Source organism: Gambusia affinis, linkage group LG17, assembly GCF_019740435.1.
Source record: "Gambusia affinis linkage group LG17, SWU_Gaff_1.0, whole genome shotgun sequence".
Taxonomy (NCBI): Eukaryota; Metazoa; Chordata; class Actinopteri; order Cyprinodontiformes; family Poeciliidae; genus Gambusia; species Gambusia affinis.
Window position 1 is genome coordinate 10,164,915 of NC_057884.1, and position 24,500 is coordinate 10,189,414.

The following is a 24,500-nucleotide window of genomic DNA, read 5'->3' on the forward strand; positions in this document are numbered from 1 at the left end:
AATCCTATTAATCACCCAGGTTGGCCCCCATTCCCACTTGATCATTGACATTATGCCTTGTGTTATTTTATTTGTTTAGTCACTATAGGATATTAAGAAAATGCATTTTTTCTGGACTATTAAAAGTCAAATGGATAGATGTTTGGGCTTTTTAAACCCAACAAATGTACTCATGTAATGACTTCACATTAAAAAAATTACAAAAATATAAATTATAATAACTTAGTTTTAAGAAAACTTAAAATGAACAGTTCTCAACATCTAGTTTTTTCTATATCAGACTCATAAAATCCAAACTTACATTATATACGGTATATCTTTTAGTTCAAGTACAGAGAAAAGTATATTTTACTATACTTTTTACATAGTATAGTGTAAAAGGTATTGACACTGTATTATTTATTGTACATTCGCTTGACCTGCAAATGACACAAGTTAAGGTTTTAGAGAATAAGAGACATCTGTAAAGTCATTAAACAGCTGACTATGCAGTGTATTTTCTCTGATTAATCTCACTCACTAAGAATAAGACTTGTGTTTTAGACATTGAATTAAGTGAGTAAATAATAACTATAAGAAACACTTTTCAAGATCAAAATGGTTTTTAAAAAGGGATTACATCTGACTCAAACGCACCAACAGTAGGTGAAATAATAGTTAGACTCCAGCTATTCTGCCAGAATTAATCAAGAAGTTTGCTGACTTTTGCAAAAAGTAATGTAATCAATATAGAACAGATGTATGCATAAAGCATATTAAGAGCTGTGCAAGAATCTGTTTTTTTAATTAAAATTGTTAATCTCTTTAGTTCATTAATTCCACCTGTAAAACGGAGTGGTTAAAAGGATAAATCACATCTAAATCTGAAAAATATATAATTACATAAAAATGCAAGGCAATCACTCTTCTCGCTATAATTATATAATTTGATAGTAATTTAAAAAACTGTAAGTAATACATCTTCATGTTAGTATAAAGGTAAAAAGAAAATAAACCATATACTGTTACAGTGTAAAGTAATTTATTACAAACTCAATTTTTAAGACAAGCTTTCAAAAGTAACCTGATGGCTGTTTCTTATGTATTGCAAATATGTTCACCACAAGTGTAGCCATACGCACAAGGACAGTATACTGTTATATAAAGGTGTCCAACTTTTATGACACAAATTTTCCATCAAAAAGAACACATCATTATAGATTTCTTCGACTCAAATGTACATAATCTGCTCTGAGTGACAAATACCTCAGTAAATTCTTGCTTGTCTTCTTTTTTAACCTCATGTTTAACATTCAAACACACACACACACACACGCACACATGCACGCACACATATCAAAACACATACATAAACCAAACTACAACATCTGAAAATAAGTCTCTCTTCATATCTTAATGTCCATTTAAAAAAAGAAGACACATATACCAAAAGACGTTCCCTCTTTTAGCATTTTTTGGATGCTCCAATACAAACTTTTATTCATTTCAGCCAAATATTTCACACTGTTATCTGTGTTGAGAGCTGGTGACAGTGAAGAGCACATAATGTGATTTACATCATTTTTATATGCAAATATTTAACAGAATATTTAACAGCAGCACAGAAAATAGTATAAAATATATTTAATTTGCACAGACCCCTGGAGCTGTGCAACGAGCAGAAACTTAAATGCCCTGGGTGAAGTGTTTAGGGGTTCTTTACGTTGTATATATATGTGTGTGTAATATGTACAATATACAACAAGCAGCCTTACAATATATTTTAGAGGTAAAATAACAGCTTGCAGTATAATCAACATTCAAACTAGAACATATAGAATCAACATAGAAACATGTAGTACCCCATAAATTAAGATACATTTTATTCTTAATTAATCTGAATGACAATTATACTGTTTAATCATCTGAAAAATTGTGGCTCTTAAATATCAGTGTTTCACCTTGACAGCAAAAGGAAAAAAGTATATTCCCATGAAAGAAAAATTGTCTTTGCAACCAATTTTGGAAAGATGCAATCATTGTCAGTATGGTTTTTCTCCTTGTTTCAGGCTTAAAGTGAACCACTCACAACGTCCAGCAGCTGCCAGATTAATATCCAGAACACCTAGTAAGTGGGCAGGCCAAACATGGTGGCGGTGTCAACATAACCACTGCCTGCCATTTCGTCAAGAATTGGCAAGGCGGTGTTAATGCCAGTCGCAGAGTTCTGCAAAGTGGGAGTGATGGATGCTCTGCAGCCAGTCGACGTTGCTCTGCTCACCATTTCTTCTTCATAAGGGCACATATTCTTCTCTTCCTCAATAGCATCTCTCTGAAGAAGTAGCAACCCATTATTATTGTTCACCATCCTCACCCTGCTGTAGTCCTCTGTTTGGTGGCTTACATTACAGCTGTTTTCATGGCTGGGGGGAACGGGGTGAAGAAGAACCACGTCCTCGTCACTGACCCTCTGGACTTCGACATACTCGGTGGGCCTGACATTGAGCGCATGAACATCCATCGGCGCTTCCATGTAGTCGACATATGCCGCATTGAGGTCATTCTGGGCCTGGAGGGCCTCATGGGCTGCTCTCTGGGGATGGAATAGATGAGATTGCTTGTGGTCCAAGCTACACTCCCAGTAATTTGATCTAAAGCCTTTTGTGTTGCTGGGATCAGGCTGAGTGAAGTAAGACGACAAGGAGTTTGGGGTGAACAGGCTGTCAGAAAGACAGTGTTGTTTCCCCGTCTTAGGTTTGTTTGGTTGATTCACTGGGCTAAGACTGTACTGGGGCAGTGGAGAAAACAAAGAAGGGCAGCTCTTCACCTTCTCCTTCTCATTGGAAATATTTGGGATCTGTGCATTTTCATGAGAACATGCCAGGAGTTCGTCCTCCAGGGCTTCCTCATGACTTTTTGTGTCAGCCTCAGCCTGACTACCTTCCTGATCTGACTGCTGCCCATCTTCTTTGTCACCTCCGCCCTTATCGATAAGCAGTGTGTGGCTGTCACAGCTGCCGCGGCCAGAATCATTGTCACATGTGGAGTTTTCAGTTTTGAAGCCATCGTCTTGAAGATCTTTGCCTTCATCCATGATTAGTTCACGCTCCTCAGGGATATACACCTCTAAGTATTGCACAAGAAAATCCTCATAGTTGGATGTGGTTGGGGGGAAATTAGACACCACCAGTGAGCTGAAGATGTCCTCAGATTTGCCACTCTGCACATAAAAAAGTATATGGTTACAAAGACGTCATGATTTAAATAGATACTTTAACATGTATTAGTTAGCATCTTCAGTCAAAAAGCTCTGGTTTACTTTGAGAAGTTGTTTGTCAATTCCCTTGATCTTAGGTCCTGGCACTGGTGGCAGAAGGTAGTGCTTCACACTGCATGCACAAAAAGTTTGAACGGTAATAAAAATCAATATTAGATTTATATATATATGATATATGACTAGATGTAAATGTGTTTAATGTCTAATACATGCAATTTACTAAAAATGTTTACTCTTACCTATGAAAGTTCATGTATATCATCCAAATAGAGATGAAGAGGATGAAGACAGCAAAGACCACAATAAGGATCCACATTGACCTTTCCCGTGGTAAATCTGAATGAAACAGAACAATAATGACAGTCTTAGAACATGTAAATGATTGTATTAATGTAGTATTTTCTTCTCTTCTCTCCCAAGTCACTTTTATGCCACAAGGCTAATTTTTCCACTGGCACACAGAAGAAAAATGTGAATTAAGCACATAGTAAGTCAGTTTTTCTTATAGGTAATTACTTGCTTGTTCCTGTGAGGACAGGGTAACTAAGCTTATGGGTTGCAAAATGGGAGCATGGCGTTAAAAACAAATCCTCCCACATCTCTCTATATTACTAATTACCCCATTTTTTACTAAATCCACACAAAAACCAGGTGGACAGGTTAAATCCACTCTGACCATAGAATAGTGAAACATGCATTCCTCCAAGTTTATGTTTTTGGTTCTCCATAAAAAATAGTCTACATTCATGATGACAGATGCTGTGAAACCTGAAATAATGTCTTCAGTCAAGCTTCTGGGACCTACATGAATTTATTGCCTTTCCACGTTCTGCAATAGTACAATCACAAATGTCGTTGTGTTTTACTTTAACTTACTAGGATGGGCAAACACAAAATTTCATAACGGTGAAGTGAAAGTAACATGAGGATGTATATTCTGTTGCTGTACTTTTGACCAACAAAATGATTGTTTTTTTGTTTTATTTTTTCTAAAATGGAAAATATGTATTTTACAAAGCTGATTTTATCTTCTAAATACAGTTGACATTGTACAACTGTATTTAGACAGTTGTAAAGTTATTTGTGGGTGAAGGACTTACATTCAGAAACTTTGACACGGGTTGAGGGGCTCCATTCACTCCAAAAGCCATGATCAGGCTTACAGCGAACCTGAACATCATAAGTACCACCTGACCTCAGGCTGTAAATCTTAAAATTCTTCCTCTGGCCTGCAGAGAGCTCCTGGAAATGAAAGACATATACATATGAGTCAGGTGAGGTCAGTAAATTGTAGCACTCTATGTAGATTTTAGGTGTGGTTTTGAGGTTTGAGAATCAAACCCTGGCTTTGTGACATACCAGCGAGTCCTCTGACAGAACTAAATGCAAAGTTTCACATTTGAAAGACAAATGCTCTACACACCAGGCTATTCCATCTCACTGGCAGTGGTTTACTCACCTCCCATTTATTCTCATTCTCCAACTTGAGTCGGACCTCGTAGATGAGTGTGATCCAACCCGAGCGGGTGTCAGCCATTTTGGGGGGTTTCCATGACACTTGAAGAAAAGGCCAGTCTTTGTCTTCTGTGACATTCACTATCACTTCTTCCGGAGGATTGGGCTTGACTGGGGAGAGAAGGAAAGAGAACATGTATGTCTTAGATCTGATGAGACCCAATAATGAATGACAAGAAATCATAGTAAATAATCACGCGCCCTTCACTCCAGATGTGCTAGTGTATGTACAGGTCCAGCTGAGGAACTCTAACATTCTAGCTCTGACCACTGATGTATATTTTTGAGCTAGGAGTAAGAACAACTATTTAGACTTCAAATTATAAACCTACTGCAAAAATAGACAAGTCTGAGGGCTGAGGTTAGTGAAAGACGCTGATGCTAATTAGCCCTGATATTCAATCATTGTAAAATTCTAATGAAAAGGATAAGTGGAGCACTTACAGATCCTCTAAATCCAAGATAAAATATAATCCAAGTTAGTCAGGCATAAATCTCTTCCATTAACAACTTGAAAAAGGGAACAATTTTCAAACCTCTGAAAAGGTCAGACTTTTTATTAAAAAAAGTTGTGATATTAGCATTAAAGAACATGGAAAGAGGAAGCGGATTGCTTTTTCTATATATTATAAGATTATGTTCCAAAGCTGATTGTCAGCCTATAGCTTAAAAATGTCACCGCAACAGAAATAGTCCAAAGACTTGAATTTTGCTGTTGTGTCTGCAACAGCAAAAGTCCAGATATAACAGCTAAGATTTTTCACAGTACACAAAACAACACGAGTGCTGTTCTGTCGAAAAACATATTTTCTACTAAAATTCTCCCAAGGAGTTGTGTCAGTGCTGTCCCACTGAACCTTTGCCACTTTCCCCTCACCGATATAGACGACATCTACGTCAACGGGATTGGAAAATGTGCTTCCCATCGAGTTGGTAGCCACAACGGTGATGTTGTAGTTCACCCAGATGGACGTCACATTCTTGCTGAAGAAGCAAGAGTTCTTGCCGGCCGTTTTGTAGTCAGGACACTCGAACACCTTCTCAGAGCTGTTGAGGAGAAGGAAAACATCATGCAGTTGTGTGATTTCAGACACTGTGCAGTAAAATACCAAGAACAGGGTGTGCTTTTTGCGGTACAATTTCTATTTAAAAAAAAGATGTATTTTGAGAGGATAGGAGAGGATGATTCAAGGATGAATTGAGAAATTATTTTCTTATTAATAGTGAACAGATTTACTGAAAGGAGGAAGAACCATTAACTACAACAATAGGCGATACGTAGACAACTAATGAATTCAAAGAATTACTAATTATTTCGAATTTTCTGGAATACTCAACAATTCTCTTGTTGTGTAGTGATGTTACCATGTGTGTAGGGTATTTTGTTTATGAAAATAATACTTTTGATAATATAATGGATGCTCAGCAACCACTGCAGGCAAAACCCCATTAGACTTGTGGTGGGTAAATGAGTATAGCCTTGAGAATTGATATGGAACCGATGGGAACATGTTGTTGTTGCTGTAGCAGCAGCTGCATCGTTGTGATGTTGTAAATTTCAGGATGCAATGATCTCGTCTCACAAGGAAGTGCTTTGCTACTAATCTAAAAGAACCACATGTTTTAAAGTTTTGGGATGAAATTCCCAAGCTCTTCCTTGTGTGTGCTTTACATGAAACTACACTTGAATTAAAAAATGGAGTGTTTTTTATCTTCCACATATTAAAGTATGCACTTATTAGACTCAAGAATAAATTGGGAAATTAATTAATAGAAAGTTTATTGCCATCTGAAAATACACAACAGACCAATCCATATCACAATGAAATTTCATTCTATTGACTTATAATGGACTATGGACCAAGCTTTCATAGCTTTTATTGCTTTGACACCAATAAAATAGTTTATTGTAAGCAACATTTTCTTGTAAACAAATTTGAAACACGGACAAAAATAATCATCAAAGGTTTTGCTTACGACCAACTGTATCTCAAGGAAGCCTTTTCGGACTGAATGCAAAAAATGTGACAGCCATTTTCAGTTTGAGCAATACTGAGGTGTGGAAGTAGACTAGGGCATGTGTACAATTTCAAGATAAAAAAAGATTTTAAATTCCAAATTTGATTTGACAGTTCCTACAGCTTAATGTCTTTTTAGACATGTCAGAAAATGTCACAATGACCGAAGTTTTCTTAGGATGTAGAGCATCACAAAACTGCCCCTCCACCACCTGCTGCTTTGCACTACCAGGCGGCTGACTAAAAGAAGGCTACCACTGTTTTTGAGTACAAAGGACACAAATAATTCAGCAGTGAATGTCCTGCTGTGCTAAAGAGCTAAAAGTCATAGTATGAATGAGGCAAATCAAATGCACTTCAAACAGTTCACCCAGCTTACATAAATGGTTATTGAGTAGAAGATGGGCTGCTGCTGAGCTCTGTGGGCTTCCATTTATCAGTTGTGCCTTAGCATATGTCTGATAGTCTGAATCAATTTAACACATGTTCACCAAGTTTTTCAGTCTGTTGGAGAAAAATGGTGGGCTCTGCTGTATCACAGGTGGGTGCGTTATTTAAGTGGGTGGTAATTATTACCGTAACATGAGCAGTATGAATAATATTGTATGAAAAGAATCCTACATGAACAAATAACTTGTTGGTGACACCCTAGAACAGAAGCATCAGACTTTGTGATGAAGCTGAGAGACTTTTATTTTTGGAGACAAGTCACGTGGTCAGTTGAAACTAAAATTGAAGTGTAATAAACTGTGAAGTACAGAAGTGAAAGGCTCATATTGTCGAGATGTTTTGCTGCAGGAAGGACTGTCATAACAAATATTACAACATAAACAAAAAAAACAAACATTAACGCAACATCCGAAGGCAGGAAGACAAATCTGTGGGCAGAGACTGCTGGTAAAGGAAACTCAATTACACCAGTTCAGTTATATCCCTTTTGTGGATTTTGTGATAGCGTATCTAATTAATGTTCACTCAAAGATGTTTTTTGCATAAATCTTTTTGATGTAGTATAATTTGTAACAATAAAAGACACATTGGTTGTTCCTTGTCTTCATTAGGCCAACCACACACTTGACTGTTTTGTTCTGACCCACTAAAAAATTATGCCAATAAATGCTACTTATGCATTCAGGTCTCTAGTATTGCTGGCTGGATTTAACAAGTATCAGAAGAAGAACAGACATCCCTAACAGAGCTGTCACCCCAAGTGGTGAAACGTAACAGTACTTTCCCTGAATTATAATTCAGCCACTGCTGCCATAAAGTTTTGCCACAAAAAGGTCAAGGGTCATGCAGACTTGTTATTAGAATTTAATTTCTCCTGTCTGAATTTCTGCAAGAATCATGCATAAACTGAGTTCAACAGAAAAGTGACTATTATGAGGAACTAGTCTCTGCATTTCTCTCAAAATAATTGATTCCTTGTCAATAGTTAAATAATATAATCCCTTTAAGATTTTTAGGGGATAAACATTGACTCAGCTCTAGTTCTTAAAATGACAAGTAAAGAGGAAAAACTGTGTTAAAATGAACAAATAAATAAATGAGAGGTCTACGATACTTTTTTTTTTTCCATAAAAAAATTTATGGTGTTATCTGCTGTACTATGACTTGGCTGATTGTAGCAGGATCTTGACGCTACATTGTCACTTCAAAGAGATAGCTCTGAACTATTAATGCAAGGTTATCTTAAAAGGTTAGAAGCAGTTAATATCTTACCTGTGGTAGATAATTTGCTAGGTGTGTTCATTTAATACATATTCTGATTAGTTGGTCTAGCTGAAGCTGAAATTAATAACTACTCTGAGAGAGGTCCAGACTTTCACCATCTTGTCACAAACAACTCTAAAAAACATTGCAGAAGTTAATTAGCAGGAGTGGTTTCAATGACAGGAGGAGAAATGTCACCAATGAGCTTACTGTACATGTACTGAGAAAAAACAAGTACATCTTTTCCAGTCAGAATAACTGGACAAAGGATTATTAATAGGGTGGGAAAAAAATCAATGTAGTGTCATTGAACTAATTCCCCAGAACTGTTTTACTATCAGACTGAAAATGCTTTATGTGTTTTGTTCTCAGAGTGCATTTCACAGAAGACCACTGGTGGCACACTGCTTCTTACCTCTATTTACTGTGTAATCAACTATTAGCACCTTTGTAAATAACCTTCTAATGAAATTATGAACATTGTTAAGAGCTTCAGAGAGCCTGCAGAAAAATATGTTTTTTTAGACTGGAGTTGTTTTAATGGCAGAAGGTTGCTTTGTTGTTGGTTCCTACTGGTTTAAGGCTAATGGTTTTGCCATTAGCCTTAGCCTCAGGACCCAACCTAATGTGAACCTTTAATAAATAAGGGGAGCTACCAACTGCAGATCACTTTAGAAATTCTGAACTACACATTTAAAGTAGTAATATTTAGCTAAATCAACTTCACTGTAGTTACATATATACAGACATAGTGAATACTAAAATTTCAATACATTGAAACTATCAGTACAGTTTTTCTGAATTAGAGTTTACTTCTGCTATCAAAAATTCACTTCCTGTGATTTTCAGTCTCTATATGTCTTATCGACATGTATCTCAGCTGAGTGGATTAGGCTATAAACAAAAACTAATCCGCTGCATCCTCTCCTTTTCCACATCTGTGTTGGCTCCTTATCAACCCTGCTCACGTTTTAAACTCCACCTTCACAGGAGCAGGCCGTGCCACATGACCCTTTGCAATCTTTATCCTCTTACACCAGTCTGCAGCCCTCAGTGATTCATATTATGAGGTTTCCACTCTGTGGTTCACACAGAGGGTAGCAGGTGAAATGCATCCTCATTCACATCTAATTGTGCTTGAAAATAGGTACAATATTTACTCTGTGTTTGTCCATAGCTGGTAGAGACATACACCAAAAGACTTTTAGGGATTTTTATCTTTAAAAAAATAAATAAATAAAATAACAACATGCCTTCAAGCTATGCAATATTTTGTGTTAGTCTATCACATCAAATCATTGTAAGTTACATTAATGTGTTTAGTTGAAATGTGAAAGAATGCCAAAGATGTTGCAGGGGTATGATTAACACTGCAAAGCTCTGTATTATCCTGGGTGAACACAAACACTGAATGATCCAGATGTCTTATAGCAAACGCTGCTAGAAACCCTTTAAAGTAAAACTTAAAGAAGTCAAAACCTGAACTAATTTCAGTTATTTTGTCCATCTGAAAATGCAAAACAAAAAAGTGATTAAAATTAGAACAGAGTTTTATCGCCAGATCTCGCTCAGACACATGCACACACATGTAGCATTTCTTCTTAGTATCCACATGTCAGGAAGGAATGAAAATGATGTGCATTCCTAAGCCTTTCTCTATCCGCTCCAAACATGTATGTACTGTTATTAAATAGGAACTTGCACAATAGCATCTTTGAGTGTATTTGAAAATTCATGAGGTCATGAGGTCGAGCCACAAACAGAGTAAGAAACACTGTCTTTTGGTTTCTGAGAAAATTGATTGGTTCCTTTCAAAAATCTCCCATTAAATTTTTTCTTTGCTTTTCTTACCACATATTTAACCCATATGGATGAGGGTGGGTCACTGGTATACTAAAAATCACCACAATTGATGAAATGGAAGTTAACAAGAGCAACATAAGTATTTTTAACAACCAGGAATTGAGTTCCTGGTTGTTAAAAAACCCTTCGGTTTGTTAAAGACAAACCGAAGGGTTTAAAACATCTCATAATCCCAGCATATTTGAGATCATGTCAAAATGGCCATAAAAGATAAGTGTGGTCAATGCAATTAAATATAAAAGAAGCCTTTTGAAAAAGAACCAGATTCTAATATTCAAATTATAACCAGAAATATTCCTAGGAATCTTATATGTATTCCTAGGAGTACATATATATATAAAATTTTTACACTTATTAGTTTAGTATGGTCACATAAAGTTGTGGTCAAACTTTGGTCCAATCTCAGCCTTGAAACGATTAAACAGGTCTCTTCTAAAAAATGTTTCACTTTTACTGCTCTGCATCTTTTTGCTCTCCTCGGCTGAACAGCAGATTTTAAAAAATGCCATCTGTGGTACACTTTTCATTGTGTAATTTACATTTAATATTGAAACATGATGAGCAAAATTCCATTAGGCGGCAAAGAATCCTATGGTATCAGTTTTACCCACATCTGTAAAGTGATACAATAAAAACACAACAGAGTCCTGCTTCATGGCAGACCTTTTGGAAAAAGAAAAAAAAATAAAGATAAAGGGTGCATTACACTTAAAGGATGTTCTGCTTTTGATTCTCCTCTACCGAGCAAACCAGTTAGAACAAGTCCCTGTCCACACTTGGACTTGTGCAACCCATCTAAATTCAGAAGATTAGTCAGGGCTGGATTAAAGCTAATATACAAAGTTCTCTTCTAACAAGCTGTGGGAAAATAATATCAATCATACCAATAGTTTTGGTAGTCTGAAAATGCTTCACTTGGTGAACAAAGGTTCCATTAATCTAAAACTTTGCTTTGAAAAATCTCTGTTGAGTGAAGGATAATCTTTTACAGTTTGATCACAGCATCTTGAAATTTGAACTAAAGAAAATCAGGAGAGGATCAAAAACATGCAATAACCTGTAAGATTAATACCAACAGGAAGGTCTGGATAGAAAGCAAAGCTCTCATTAGCAGCGATTAGTCAGTACTTTCACAGTGCCTACAAATAATTTGTATTTTGTCTCATTTATCCAAAACGTTGTTACACAATCAACATTAAAAGAGTTGGAGCCTTTTTCAGTAGTTGATAGAGTAAGAAGGTCTTATTAGTCAACTCCATCAACACAACTGGTCAACATCAACTACTTTGTTTGTTTATTTTGTTTTGCTTTTATTAAGTCTCAAGGGTGTCAAGCCTTTAGCACATGCCACCATAAACACAGTGCATAGAAATATTAACAATTCATTAGACAAGGACACATAATGACGGTAACAGGATCGAGACAGACTTCACCTTGATGAGCTATCTGGAGGTTTTTTCAAATCACTAGATCTAGTTACACCCCCCACACCCACAGGAAGCAACTTACCCTTCTTTGCGGTAGTACAAGGCGTAGGTGGTTGGAAGCCCGCCATCAGAGCCTGGCTGCCACCAGCAGGTGAAGGTCTCTTTTTCTGGAGAGCGACAATTGATATTTGTTGGCTTCCCTGGAGGGCTGTATCCTAAAGACAAAAAACACAAATAAATCCGTTTGCGAAAACAATAATGGTCATTAATGTAATTTATGAGCAGTTATTTATAACGAGTTAATTATTCAGTGTTGGATCCTGTTTCTTGTTTCAACAGCCAGTCAACCTTAAGGCACATCTCAGATGTCTTCACTCATTAGCAGAAACTGCTGAAAGTTTGTTTAAGTCTAGCTGAATACAAAGCACCCGACTTTCTCCCTTTGTGATCCTTTAAAACACAAAAAAGGGATTGTTACAGGTAGATGAAAAAAAATTCCTGGACCTTATTTTAGCCTCTTTCCCGTTCTTTTCCGTATTTAAAAACTGAGAAAAGATTTCCCTAAAATGTTTCCTTGGGCAAAGCATATACTCATCGTGTTTTCCTCTTAAACTGCTGATGCTAATGGCTCTGATCAGGAAGGATGGATTAGCTGAAATTTCATTTTTAACTAGACTTTTCCAGACTGTGTAGGAACCCTGTCTCTAATGTTGAAAGTACTCTTTGACCAATACTTAAGCGTCATTTATACATTTGCTTTGTCCTTTCAAGCAGGCTGCTACAAGGTGTTTCCATGGTAAGAATGAGGGATGATTGGATTCAGTCAACCGCTGCCCATTGACACATGATTTTGAGAAACAACGTAATTGAATTTCAGTTTGTTTATGAGACCAGATTGCATTGGACTGATTTGGTTATACATTTCTGGATTGGATCCGTTTGTCTTGTAAAATGACTTACAATAATTTGCCGTGAATGGGTGTCAAACAAATAAACTGAACTAAGTAAAACACATACATAAGGCAAGAACAGGAGGGATCGTTTTGTCAAATGAACACTCATTTAACAAAATGAACATGCTGAAAACATACAGGTATTATTTCTGGATACAGAAGTTCCAATCAGATTTAACTAATGAGCTGGTTCATTAGGGTCATTAATTCCTCCCACACGATGAAGTGCAGGAGCAACTGAACATAAACACATTACCTGCTGGAAAATATATTTCATTAACAGGCTTCGGAAAAACAAATAGTATCAAAAGATCATTTCATTTTACTGTTGTGGATACGGATTCTGAAACTATGAAAAGAAGATTCTGAATTGGTCCGTATTCTGCTTATCCATAACTTAAAAGGCCTTGAATCCATAGAAGGTGTTTAGAAACTGGGGTTAATCTAAGTGCAAATCCAATGGCGAACTTACCCTCCCCTGCTGCATTCTGGATAAATAATATCAACAGCCACAGCAGAACAACTTCCCCAACCTTCTTCATCGTGGCACCACAAAGCCTTTGCTGTGGGATTGAGCAAAAAACACAAACAAAGACAGGTGAGCATGGCAGACAGGCTGATACGGGCACTTGACCAATCACTCGACCCATAACATTCGTGATGGATCGGAAAAAAAAAAAATTGCTGTTTGCAGTGGAGGCATTTGTCTGCTGCTGGCATAATCTGACTGACATGAAAACCCAGCATGCTGTAATAATATTTACTAAAGGGACAACAAGAAAAGATATGGCACAAGTGAACATTAATTAAACAAGAAAAAAAAAACCTCAAATACTTTACTTCAGAGGGAAGACGTCAAACATTTACCCAGAGAGCATTTGTGCTGTTAACATTCAACCCAACACAGAGGGCAAGGAGGAGAAAATCTGAATAAAGAAAAGCAAATGAGGGAAAAAAAAAACTCTTGTTGACTCTCTTACTAAAGATTTAAAAACAGAGACACCCACACACATTCTCTGTTTCTGACTACCTCTACCAGCTGGTACAGGCAGCGTAACTGATTGCATAACTTGAGCTTGGGCTCCATAACAGCAGAAGGCTGGATCGCCATTACCCACAAGTGTCTAGACTTCCCACATCTGCCTAGCTACGGACAGATGTCTTCATTTCTGCACCTTTGTTTTTCAAATGACTGATAAAAGGAGGAATGCACGATGACTATAAGAAACAGGAAAATAGCTGGAAAGAAATACTCTCATATGTTATTGCCTAAAACTAACATTAAATACTCGGCACCTTCAGTGCAGCACTTTGTTGTAGACAAAAAAGGGACGTTCTTTTGTTCATTGCGAACATTTGCAAATAAACTTCCTTTCGAGCACTATGGCTGTTTATGCAAACAACATGTAAAACAAAACTGCTGTCTTTGGGGATTTCTTTCCCCATAGGTCACCTTCTTGTTTACTTGCACCTAGCAGGACAGTGCAACATACATGCAAATTATGGTTTGTTTTTTTTCAAAGACCATCCTGTTACTGTAGTTTTGATTAAAACGAGTGACAATTCTTAATGAATGAAAAAAAAACAACATGAATTTGTATGCAATTGATTGTGATTTTGATTTGGCTCTGAAACTAAGTGCACTCACTGCCTGTTTCCACTGTTCAACCAGACAGAATACGGAAGAAAAACTTCCTTTCCTTACATGCTGTTCAGCACGCACACTCTAAAACACAACTAATGAGCATGCTGAAAACATGGATGTAGAACCTATGGGAGTGCCTGTGGTTTCCCAAAGCATGCCACTGCAGTGCTTTATAACAATGTACTCCAGCCCTGGATTCAGGCGGATACCCTCATTTGGGCCTTTTCTTCCATTTTCTTGTTTTTTTTTTTTTTTTGGTTAACCAAGTAAAATAAAAAAATTATTTGACACATACAAACAAATAGCACTAGATTAGTATTACTGCTGATCAGATCCCCACGTTTAATGTCGAAATATTCCTGAACAATCCATGTATAAATAAATTAAATTGCTTTTTACATTTTTACCATTAGAATGACCACTGTCAGCAAAAAAGTTGAACATGGCTGTAAAGCGGAAGGAAAATAATAAATGTTTGCAGATATTTTATGAAAACACATATCGTCATGTTGGTCAATATTTTGTGCAGTGCAGCGGGTGCAAGTGAAATTCTTTTGGATTGTGCCTTTAAAATTTTGCATACCTAGAGACTGACATTTCTGTCCATTCTTCTTTACAAATTACCTTAAACTCAATCAGATTGGGTGAGTTTTCCCACAAATTGTTAATCAGATTTAGAAATGGACTTTGACTGGGCCATTCTGCTTTGATCTAAGCCATTCCCTTGTAGCTCTGGGTAAATATTTAGGGTTGCAACTCTTCCAAAAAGGCTTATGCTTTGGAGTGATGACTATTAATTGTTCTTTCATCAAAGTCTCCCCAAAGCTGTAGATCACTGCTGCTTCTCCAGAATTACCAGTCACTTTACTGCTCTCCTTGTCCAGCTTATCTGTTCATGTGAACACCCATGGTAGGTTTGTCAAGCTCAGTTTATAAGATGGGTGGAACAACGCTTCCTGATGTGTTTGTCGCTATAATGCAGTTTTACTTAATCCTGCTTTAAAATGTTTCTTGATCATATCTCTGACCTGTCTGGTCTACAGGTAGATTTGGTGGGTTGGAAGTTGCAACAAACTCTTTTGGTATGATGAACTGATTGAGTCATCATACCACTGATAGGACTGATTAGTCAGTGTGATTAGGGCTGGGTAAATATGCATGAAACCCTTTGAAAAGGTTAATTCATGATAATAATATACTGTATAAAGTGTGGCTCATTTCCCTTCCACTTCAATAGCATGATACACTTTGTGCTGATCTGACATTAAACCTAAATACCAATTATGACCATAATGTGGTCATACTATAACAAAACGTGGAAAAATCTTAGATGTAGGGTTACATTTGCAAGACTGTGTAAAAAAGTCTCTACTCACTTTTGTTTTCTTTGTCTTACTTTATTACTATATATTACCTGTGTGTCTCACAAACTGTTCTTAGAGTTAGATTTTCTAGGAAAGGGCTTGTATTTCCAACATATTAAGTTTTATAGTGTAGTAACAAAAGGCAAAATAGTTTAGTTTACCGCTGGAATGTAAACACATTGCGGGGTGAAATAATCTGAAACGGGCGATCTCCAACATGCTGCGACTTATTCCGCGACTGATCTAAATGCCAAGGATCTGCCTGCAAACCGCAGCACTATGTGTAAATTCTACATTAATAACGTGCTGCAATTATGTTCAGGGATGTGGCTGCCTGGGCATGTGTTGTCACACAGCCTCTGCCTAACTACTAGGTTAGGTCTACCTTGTGCAATAGCCGCAGTGTTTCTCAATATATATCTGAAATTTTTCCATTTACACATTCATTCACCTTTAAGAACCTTAGAACATGAACCATATCCTGCTCATGTATATAATGCCTCCATTTCAGGAACGTCACCATGATCTGATAATTGGCATTAAGATCAAGGCACCGGATTAGCCTCCTGCTACATATAGCCTTCTTACATAACCAGTAGCCGAGACCGTGGGACATAAGCTGCTGCCCATTGCAGCAAATCTTTTTCCCTAAACCTAGCGATGATGCACCGTTTATATGATATGGTTGTGCACTTTTTATGCTTTGCTTCTTCAATCATAGTAATTTTGGCTTAAACTTCCTGTCAGAAATGCTTTATGTGACCCTTATCAGAGGGTTTTAAAACATGAACAGATGCTTTCTGATCATATCACAAAATCTCAACCAGTCTTAAGTCCAGATCCTGACTAGGACACCGCAAAACCTTAATTAATATATCTTTAGCTATTCAGTGCTAAACTTTCTGTTATCCTCTGGATTATTGCCTGGCCTCTAAACCAAAGTGTTTTTATGCAAACTGATGGCAGATTTTATGTCAGACAACTCTGAAGGATTTCTGCTAAGTAGAATTTATAGTTCCATCAATAAAGTCAGTTATCCAGGTCCTAAAGCAGTAAAGTAGCTCTAGACTATTACACTATTACCACTATGTCTTGCTAGTATATTGCTTTTTTTCCCCTGAAATGCAGTGTGAATTTTAATCTTATTTCTAACTGAACACAGGTTAACATAGAACATAGAACCAAAAAGTTCCAAAAAGTTTCATATTTGTCTCAACAGTCCACAGATTGTTTTCCAAAAAGTCATAGAGGTCATAATGGAAAAGGCAGTATGGGCCTTTCTGTTATTTTTGGTCAGCAGGGGTTTGTCAGCATTTAACTATTGCATTGATGTCATTCTTTTTGTTATTGATTCATGAACACTTAACAGAGGCAAGTGAGGGCTGCAGTTCTTACGATGCTAATTTGGGTTCTTTTGTGATCTCTCTTCAAAAGATTCATCTATGTTCCATCTTTTCTCCACTAGTAAATATTGGCTCTCACTGTGAATTATTAATGCTCAAAGCCTTGGAAATAGCGTTCCAATGCTTCCCAGACAGACTGATGTCAATGGCTTCGTTTGTCATCTCTTCTTGAATTTTCTCACATTGGATCACGATGTGTTTCTTTTTCAGATCTTCTAACCTAGTCCGTGCTGTCTATTTAACTGATTTCTTGATGGCAGCAACTGGGCACAGTGTGGTTGGTATAATTCATCAAAAATAAAAGTGGATTACCAGCATTAATTTGTGATGTAACAAGGAGTCCATCTTTTCCACACAGAGTCGGATTACTTTGCATAGCTTCACCCCTAAATAAATAAAATAATTTGTTAACTGCCTTTTTGTTTTTATACATATTTGTTTAGTATTAAAATCTGTTTTGTGACCTGCAACACTTCAGTGTGACAAAAAGCACAAACATAAGGAATCCCTAAGGAGGCAAATCATTTTTCACCTTGTTTGTATGTTTTGTTTGAATTATTCCCGACTTCTGCTTTTGAGTTTTCAACTTGGAGCACCTTTGAATTTGCTTCGTTAAAAGTGTTTTTCCGTCTTACTTGGCTTCTGCTTGCTAGCATTAAATTGCGTCCCGAAACACATCATCTCTGGTGAGAGCAACCGTACACATGAGAAAGTGATATCCAAGCAACAGAATGCGCAACCCACATGCATTTGATGCAACATGCACCTGCATGTGTCTACACAGCATGTGGATGTAATGAAGTTACAAGCCATAAACTAAACTATATGTGAAATGTTCTTTACACTACCAGTAAGTAAATTTCTTCTTTCTACCAAATAAATTAGAAATTTTGTGGGGGGGTTTTCTATGACGTGCAGAAAATATTCGGATAAACAATCCCAATTAGGTTAGCTGTTCTCCCATAAAGAACCTGGGGAACAAAAGACACGACCCAGAAGACTAACACCTACATTCAGATTTTGGGTGAATCATTCATGAGCCGAGTCCTCCTCTGGCCTCTCAATTTCAGAAGGTGTGAAGCGGATGTATCAAATGGTGTGCTGAGGGCGACTGTGAGCAGAGAGAGGTGTCAGCTGGTGGCAGACATACGGCTAAATAGCACACCTTTGTGTGGATGACATGTACATAAAGTTTTTCTCTTATGCATAGTCAGAGCATTCTCAGGAGGCCTGACCGACACAGCTGAGTTTACGGCATTCCTCCTTCCTAGAACCTGTTTCTAGTTTCCAAAAGGTTACGAGAACAACCAGAGGAGTGTGCAATATATCCTGAATGATTTACGGCACATTTATGTATCTCAGTTTTATATTAACTTGAGCTTAGTGGGATTAATATAAAAAAGGAGAAAAGGTAAAGAGACCACTTGAGTTCTTGGTAATACTTTCTTTAAAAGCTGGAAAAACAGCCTGACAGTTTCCTGGTACTGAAAACTTTAAACACAGAAAGAGCAAAGATGATGTGGACCAACAGGTTTGGCATGACTGAAAGGTGGTTCGTTATGGCAACAGCTCCTCGACTTTCTAACCCTTTATTTGTGAATTTACGCTACAATCCATTTTGTGATTCTGGTCGCGAAGTGCATGCAGGTAACTTGGCAGGAGGAATAACAGATACCAGAAATTGCTGAAACTTTCCTCATATCATAAGCTTGACCTGAAACCCTGCTCAAACTGGAACAAACCTAACACTTCCCAGCATTGTAAAAAAACCGGTTTGAACAGCAGCACAAACAGATTTCTAGGAACTATTTTTTTTCACCGTCATACAGGTAGTTAGGGTTGGGAAGCTACAGAATGCAGAATCAAAAGGCATAAAGGGACTCCAGGTGCACCAAAACCAGACTAATATATGGGCTATTGTATATTCTGATTTGCCTAAAAAGTAGGGCTAAATCTGTACATCAGCTGTTGATTTTTGTTCTACGTTAACCTCAGACTATAGGGTATGCAATGAGTTTTACTTTAAATATTTCAGATAGATCTCACATTTATGTTCAAGTTAAAATATGAATTTCAGGGCGTGCTGTGGTGGCGTAGGGGATAGCGCAACCCACATTTGGAGGCCTTTAGACCTCGATGCGGCCGTCGCGGGTTCGATTCCCGGACCCGGCAGACATTTGCCGCAAGTCTTCCCCCCTCTCCTTCCCCCTTTCCTGTCAGCCTACTGTCATATAAGGGACACTAGAGCCCACAAAAAAAACCCTGGTGGGGGAAAAAAAAAAAATGAATTTCATCGATGTGCCTAAAAACTAAAGATGCAACAATTCCATAAAAGGAGAACAAATGAGCTGCCGGCTCTTTGATGGAATTTATTTTAAATAAAACAGGACATGAAGAAATTAAAATACTTGTACCAAATCTTAATCACACTTGTCCTGAAATCAATAAAATGTGCATCAAAGCACATACGCTAGTGGTTGATGTATTTGTAGACCAAAAAATAGTGATAGATTTTAAGTCTGATGCATTTAATGAAAGGGTAAAAATAGGAACAGAGACCGTCACCGATCAAGTGATGCATGTTACATAGAAATAATTAATGACTGAAGTTAACTGTTAAATTACATATTCAGGTATCCACTATTCCAATATTCTGTTTGATAAAAGGCAAATATACTTTAGGAATGACAACTCCGGTATGAACAAACATAATTATAAATGCACAAACCCTTAACTACAAGTACAACATAGGGGCAGAAATTTTAAAATATGCACAAAGGGGTCAACAAACTTGTTCAATGCAAACTTTTAAAACATATAGCATTGCCCCTTGTCAGACACACCTTTGTCCTGCTTGAGAATGTGTGGTCTGTGAAATTTCACTTGCTACCATTTCTTGTCCAACCTAACTTACATCTGACAGTCTCAACATGGAAAAACAGCTTCAAGGACAACATACACACATACACGCACACGCACCCACACACCCTTCCCTCACTGCAGCCCTAATGATCCCACTTATCTTCAGTCAGCTCAAAGTCAAGACATAGGTTTGTGAGATAAGAGCAACAGCTAAATTTATGGGCCACTTCTCCTATGCCGGCAACTGTTTGAGAAAGAAACATTAGTTCAGCTGTTTTCTAAAGAGGACACATTAGCCTGATGTTTATGCTTTTTATCTGACACAGGGATAGGCACAAGAATATAAATCTGCATAAATGTTAAATTTCTGAAAGTGGATCCGAGGCAGGTGTATCTGCTGGGACTTTTTAATGTGGCTTGAGGCTTGTGCCCGTACCGATTGTCACAGACATCTCAACCCCAAGTCCAGATGTTGTTGGGCGTCCAGAGGGAGGAACAAAAATGTAGATTTATTCATTAGTTGAAGCGAAAAAAAAATTGGGTTAGGTCGCCATTTGACACTTCTGTGAAGAACTTTAATGATGTAGGCGTGAATTGAGTTACTGCTTACCATGGTGCCAAGCAACATGTGCAGATAAAAAAAAAAAAATTGACACCATCTACTGGGCAGTGCATCCTTTACATTGAGAACAGAAGCTTGAAGGTGGATTTACAGCCAAGAATGTAATACCTGTCATTTGATAAGAGCTGGGTCTTTACTGACCTTTCACTGATAATAGTTAGACTGCTGTGCACTTGCTCTGGGATGAAATGAGCCTGTTGTATTCAATGTTATTAAAATCTAATAACTAAGTTTTTACTGGTTGTGTCCTTTAAATAAATAAAGGGTTACATTAAACTATGCTGACTTTCAACATGTACTCCTTTAAAAGTTTTAAAGCGCCTAAGAGGCGTAAACGTCCTGGCCATGACAGCAGCAATGAGCAAAGCTGAAGTTAATTAAAGCCTCCGTGTGTGACTTGAAGCGGAGAGAGTCAGTAAGCTGCAGGCAACTAACAGTGTAATCTCGTATTGAGATGATCAACCTGGTCCTATAAAGGTTGAGAACTTCTGCCACCTCTTCCTGACCTGACTTAAGTCCGTTAAAAACAGAAAGAATAACCCAGGTCAAAACTACTGAAACTCTGCATCCTCATCCTCATTGCTGCACGACAAACGAAGTGAAAATCACATTTTTTTTTTCAATTCAGACTCTAGAGACAAAAGACGTTGTAATATGCTCTTCTAACCATTGCATAACAATTACAAAAAATTTGAAATAGGAGAAATGGGGGAGTTTACCGGCAGACGACAGGTGTATCAGCGTCTCTCTGGTTTGCGCCTTCGCTGAAGGGACTCCTATGAAGACCGAGCAACTTTTACCTGCTTTCAACTTTCCTGCTTTCTTTGGAAAGTTGAAAGGTGAGGTGCGCACACGCTCCACCGAACCGTGGAAGCCGCTCAGCACGATCGTCCCGTCTGTAAAGGAAGCGCGACTGGCACTCTCCCCGCGCCCTGATGGATCAGAGGAGGGCGGGGATGGTACCGAGGAGCCCAGCCTCCAGACCCCGCCCACCGCTCAGGTTGACGCAGATGAACCGAAGACTGGGGATTACATAGATCTGATTTTTAAAGTTAAACTGTGTGGCTGAGACTTTTATCTGCTATTTCATGTCTCAAATATATCCATTTTATAAGAATAATAGAGGTCAATTAGCATTAACAAAAGTATTTATTTGCTCAATGGCAAAATAATCACTGTTTGTTTTATTTTTTTGTTGTTGTTTTTTCATCTTAAAGTCAAAACGTTAAAAAAAACCAAGATAACTATACCTTTAAACAAATTAAAAAGGTAAAAATGGTCATGCATGGGTTGTGTAACCTTCAGACAGGGAGGAACACCTGTGCATGTATTTAAAGATAACATCAAACACATTGTATAGTTGAGTGGGATCATTGGGAGAAAAAAAAAAAATTAAGTAATTCAGCCAAGCTATCAGAGAGAGAATTGTGGACCTCTATACGTCTGATCCATTCCTTTGAGCCATACCAGATGACTGAACTTGCCACTTTCACTAACATTCAAGTCTAAATATGAAAATATGCAACAATCAAATTGTTCAGGATATTAACATGTTTTGGTACAGAATTTGTGTATCAACCCCAGAACAAAACTAAAAGGCAATGTGATGATTGTTGTATCAACATGACCTTTATATATTTAGATTTATATATGAGTATTATTAATATAAATTTATATTACAAATATATTATCTCATCTTCTAACTGCTGAGCAGCCATGTTAGTTTATTCACGTCTCATCATCATGTCATTTGTTCGATTATAGATATGTAAAAATGCACATTGTTTTTTTTTCTCTTTTGTGATATCTATATTTTTTCATTGTTGCTATGATAAAATCTTACTGATGTTTGGTCTTGGAATCTCTTTACACTCTTATCAACATATGTCTCTCCATATAAAACGAGCAATTTCCCATGGGTCATATTCCAAGATGAAACCATAGTTTAAGGTTCAGTTTAAGGTATCTTGACATCCTACACTGCTTGGTTAGGCAGCCAATGTGATTGTGATCTATGTGATCTAGGAAATGTCGCCATAATCCTTAAACCTCAAAACATAAAGTCTTGGGTTAACCTCAGAGTGAGCTTCCAGGAAATGAATACAACTTGCCGACCATGTTGCACAGGTATCGGTGATAGTAACTAATACATGTTACAATATGGAATCGGGCTGAAAGTGATGATGGTAACTTTGAAGAAAATAAACACCAGCATTTTATTTTTTTTAATGTGTGTTTGGGAAGGAGTGGCATTTCACTGCAGTCTTTATAAAATGTAAACACGCTCCCTATCTGTCATCCTATCAGGGAACAGGCGTCCATGTTGGTATCAGAAAGGAAAACACACTTTAAAATGCTCCCCTGTGGTAAACCAAGACAATTTGCCTGGCTGTAATTATACCCATTATGACCGAAGAACAGGCTGCCGTCTTTATGCTGCAAGATCCTGGCTTTCTCTGCGAAACAAAAATAGTCGCGTCTCCTCAGGGGGTAGAGGGGGGCCACCACATGGTGCCTGCTTGGCGCTACCTTAGTAACTTTTGGTCACTCTGAGTATGAACAAATATTGTAAAACGCACCATGAGCATCCGAATGATGTGCTGTAAATCACTTTTTATCCTTTTCCCTCTTTCCTCTTGTAGAGAGCTATAAAGATAGTTTGGTCTCCAAGTACAGTATATTAGGTTTATGCAGAAAATCTGTCACTGACTCTCTTTTCTGTACTTTTACATAAATATGTAAACTGAAGAGTATTTTTTAAAAGCTCTTCCAGTCTCTGTGTGATGAAAACAGAAAGATGGGCAGTTCAAAATGGAAGATACATGTTTTTTCTGGGAACAAAAGTACCCTGCTCTCAGACATAGACTTTGCTCACACAAAAGTAAACAATGTCGAGGTGCATTTTGTTTCCAAGGAAACACCAACACTGCTTTGGAGGGCACGGGAGGAGATGTAGAGACAGATTCCTTCAGGGATCTTTGCATCCGATTATTGTCTGTCACATGAAACTTCCTCAGAGCTTATTGTGTTCAATCTCTGGAAAAACACTCCTCAACAGATTTTCATGGGCGGGCACTGACGCAAATGCACACATGTGCATTCTTGCAGAACCCTTTCAATGAAGGGGAATAGAAGTTTCTGGAAACATGCATAGTGTGGTATAGACTGGCCAAGCCAAGGTCTGCCTACTTAAACGTGAAGCAAATGCACATGGAGAGCACTTGTTGCAATACTGCTGTTGGTTTTCCACTACTGATTCACTTTACTTCCTATTTTAAAAGGAGAGGCCTCTTCATGCACATGCAGGCACTTATTCAGTGAATAAATACTCAAATGTTTGTTGTGTTTGCCATGGACTGTCCAATATTATTTGTGAACGAGGAGCCACAAATATTCATGTAATACACCATCTTAAATAATCCCGCTATCTGTGAGTAATCTACTTTTAGGCAGACTAACTGGTGGCTCTCTATCGGGATGGCCCAGGAAATCACTCCCCCTCCCGTTTTCAGTTCTACTTAGTTGCAATAATGTTATATAATATGGCCATCTGCTCTTGACATTGATTTAAAAGTCTCACTATGTCTGCCCTGTGAGTGTCAGCAAACATTTGAACACAAGCGGCTTTATTGATGCCCTAAATAGCGTGTTTTTACTATCCAGAGCAATGATATACAAGTACACGTTGCCCCCCTACTTTGATTTTGTTTCAATTTTTCACACAATTGAAATGTTTCTTAATGTCAACATTTTTAAAAAATGTTTTTCAGAGTGAGAGGTGAGTCGATTATATGTAAGTATATACATATGTGTGTGTGAAACATATACGAAGAGAGAATGAGAGAGAAAGAGAGAAATA

At 37.6% G+C, this 24,500-nt stretch overlaps 1 protein-coding gene across 1 annotated transcript; it reads right to left on the bottom strand.

Moving 5' to 3' along the window:
- Positions 1-1,011: 1,011 nt before the first annotated feature.
- prlra (prolactin receptor a) lies at positions 1,012-21,582 on the bottom strand. The gene is made up of 9 exons (XM_044096472.1): positions 21,361-21,582; positions 13,218-13,308; positions 11,875-12,007; positions 5,649-5,818; positions 4,716-4,882; positions 4,357-4,498; positions 3,496-3,592; positions 3,299-3,368; positions 1,012-3,199 (listed from the first exon to the last, which is right to left on the bottom strand). Exons 2-9 carry the CDS (start codon positions 13,285-13,287, stop codon positions 2,105-2,107), a joined length of 1,944 nt encoding a protein of 647 aa, XP_043952407.1. The 5' UTR covers positions 13,288-13,308; positions 21,361-21,582; the 3' UTR covers positions 1,012-2,104.
- Between the last annotated feature and the right edge of the window lie 2,918 nt (positions 21,583-24,500).